Here is a 2643-nt window from a genome sequence, read left to right as displayed (position 1 = left end):
AAGACTTAAAGCAATCTGCTTGCTAATTAGATAAATAACCATATGAACTTACTTTTTGTATGAATGTTTGTGTTCAGTGCCCTGAGATGACTTCTGTTGTGACTTGGCGCTATATAAATAAACTGAATTGTATAATACGTCACACCTTACAGAAAACATGGCAGAGTAGAGAGAATCAGACTGAATATGTAAGACAGCAGTTTGTTAGTTTTAATAGTCACCTCAGCAGGTTTCACAGCCATCACTCCAACTTACAACGTACCTCCAGTTCACAGTTACAGTTTATTATAGAATATACAGTTGACGCTCTTACTCAGTACAGAAAAGTACACGTGATTCAGTTTCTGACACAGTGACAGAAACAAAGCAGCTACAAGGTTTCCAGGATGGTGTTGCATGCAGATTCACGACGAAGTGAACAAAGTGAACAGAAATGATGTTTTGTAAACAGCACACAACAAGCTGATAGCCCCGCTTAACTCTGAGCATAGTGCAAAGCTTTGTTACAGTACGCATACATCTTCACAAAGCTATAAGACTGACACTTTTTATACTGTAGGCACACGAGTTGCAAGCAATTAACCACCTGAGACAAATAAATACAAAGTATTAGAAGTCACTCATTTCAGAACAATGTGCAGTTAAAATAAATAAAAACTTAAAAGCCCTGCCTTGTTTTGAGCAGACATTAATGAGAACTTAAAGGAAGAGCAACAAAATCGACCCAGGAGCACATGCTACAATGACATCAATGAAAGCTCATAAGGTTTCTGATTCCTGCACTTGTGGCTTCACAGTCCTTCATCTACGAAGTCAGCTCCACGGCCCCCTCCTCCTCACCGTCCGCCCGGTTAGCACGGATCTCCATCAGAGTACGAGCAAAGCGAGCCCAGTCGTCCGGGTGAGCCACGGAGAGCTGGAGGAGGGTCACAGACACACAAAGATAAATAATAATAATGTGTGTTATGTATTGTCATCACTGTATACAATGGCAAAATTGGCTCTCGGCTTTTAACCTATCCACCACCAGGTGGAGCAGTCGGCAGCTATGGAAAGCGCCCAGGGAGCAACTGGGGATGAGGTGTCCTGCTCAGAGACACCACGAGGTGTGCAATGACTGGGGATCAAACCCAGGACCTTCGGGTCCCGAGTCAATAAATGCTGTGTTAACACTCAGACAGAATATCATTGCATTTCAATTATTCTTTTAATGTTATAAATGAGTCCTCGAGGCTCAATGAGACTAACCTGGGTAAGGGCCAGGGTTAGGCTGTAGAAATGAATGAAAAATGAATGGAAGTCAGTGCAAAGTCCCTGTAAATATAGCAAGACAAACCTGTGTGTGTGTGTGTGTGTGTGTGTGTGTGTGTGTGGGTGTGTGTGTGTGTGTGTGTGTGTGTGTGGAGTCAATTAAACCATTGTGAACTCATTTTTGTGACATTTTTTCTCTAGATTTCTCTTTTAGACTAAGCTTTTATAAAATTAAGAGCAATCAACGAAGAACTGTGAATTGTTAGAACAATAAAAAATAAACTTTAACAACAACTGATCAGCTAAAGGCAGCACGGTGGCTCAGTTGATAAAGCTGTTGCTTCTCAGTGACAAGGTTACTGGATCAAATCCCAGCCCGGGATCTTTCTGGGTGGAGTTTGCATGTTCTCTCTGTGCTGCATGGGTTTTCTCCAGATACTCCAGTTTCCTCCCACAGACCAAAAACATGCATGTTAGGCTGATTGGTGACTATAAATTGTCCCTAGGTGTGAGAGAGAGTGAATGGTTGTTTGTCTCTATGCGGGTGAAGATAACAGATGGATGATCAGCTAAAGAAACTAGTACAGATAAAAGTTTCAACCATACAACAACACTTGAGCAAGTCAAAGCATCAAAGAAATCCTGAAGATTTAATTCATGTGAATAATTTATGACAATTTCTAAAAGTTTAAGGACAGAAATGCTTAAACATGATGGTCCAGTTATGAATCTCTGGAGCCACACGAGCGATGAAGATCATCCGGTTAACAGGTTGTCAACTTCCTCTCTCACTATGCACAGTCAGAGTGAGAGGGACAGAAGCTGTAGCTGCTACTCAAAAAGGCTGGAAGTTGTTCTCATGGTTGGACTGTAAATAATCAGGAACCCAGCCACAGCAAGAGGTTCTAGCAGAACCTCCTCCGTTCACTGCTGCGGAGTAGATTAAGCATTAGAAGCATGATTATAACAGACCTGAATGTTGAATCATTGTTAGATGATGTAGATCTTTAAAAAAACGGGAGATCCAGAACAGTTTCCTGTCCTGGATCTGTATGAGACCTCTGAGAACGACCTGAATTTCATTTCGTCACTTGGACTTGCTACACAAAGTAATAAACTCTTAATAGAAAAATCTGATGACAAATATTCTTGAATTAATTTGTTTAGAGTTAAATGAAACCAAAAATGGAAACTTTTACTTTTTTTTTTTGCTTTCCTGGAAAAGTTTCAAGGCTCACCATAATTCCCAGGACGGCTTTTTGGAAACCATCTTTTTTTTTTAAAAACATTCTGTTCCCAGTTTTAGCTACAAAAGCAAGTTTGTAGCAAAGTAAATACCCACATCACCACACACACACACACACACACACACACACACACACACACACACAC

At 40.7% G+C, this 2643-nt stretch overlaps 1 protein-coding gene across 1 annotated transcript in view; it reads right to left on the bottom strand.

Annotated features, from left to right (window-relative positions):
* Positions 1–782: 782 nt before the first annotated feature.
* The window catches only part of LOC119425621 (cytoplasmic dynein 1 intermediate chain 1), a 99665-nt gene continuing 97804 nt past the window's right edge, over positions 783–2643 (bottom strand). The window contains exon 17 of the mRNA XM_037693156.1: positions 783–916. Coding sequence (XP_037549084.1) covers positions 806–916 — 111 coding nt within the window. The 3' untranslated portion in view covers positions 783–805. The remainder of the gene's footprint in view (positions 917–2643) is intronic.

Source organism: Nematolebias whitei, chromosome 19 (assembly GCF_014905685.2).
Source record: "Nematolebias whitei isolate Nwh7 chromosome 19, NemWhi1, whole genome shotgun sequence".
NCBI classification, from domain to species: Eukaryota; Metazoa; Chordata; class Actinopteri; order Cyprinodontiformes; family Rivulidae; genus Nematolebias; species Nematolebias whitei.
Note: the sequence above shows the minus strand (reverse complement) of the source record. Positions and strands in the feature narration are given on the sequence as shown.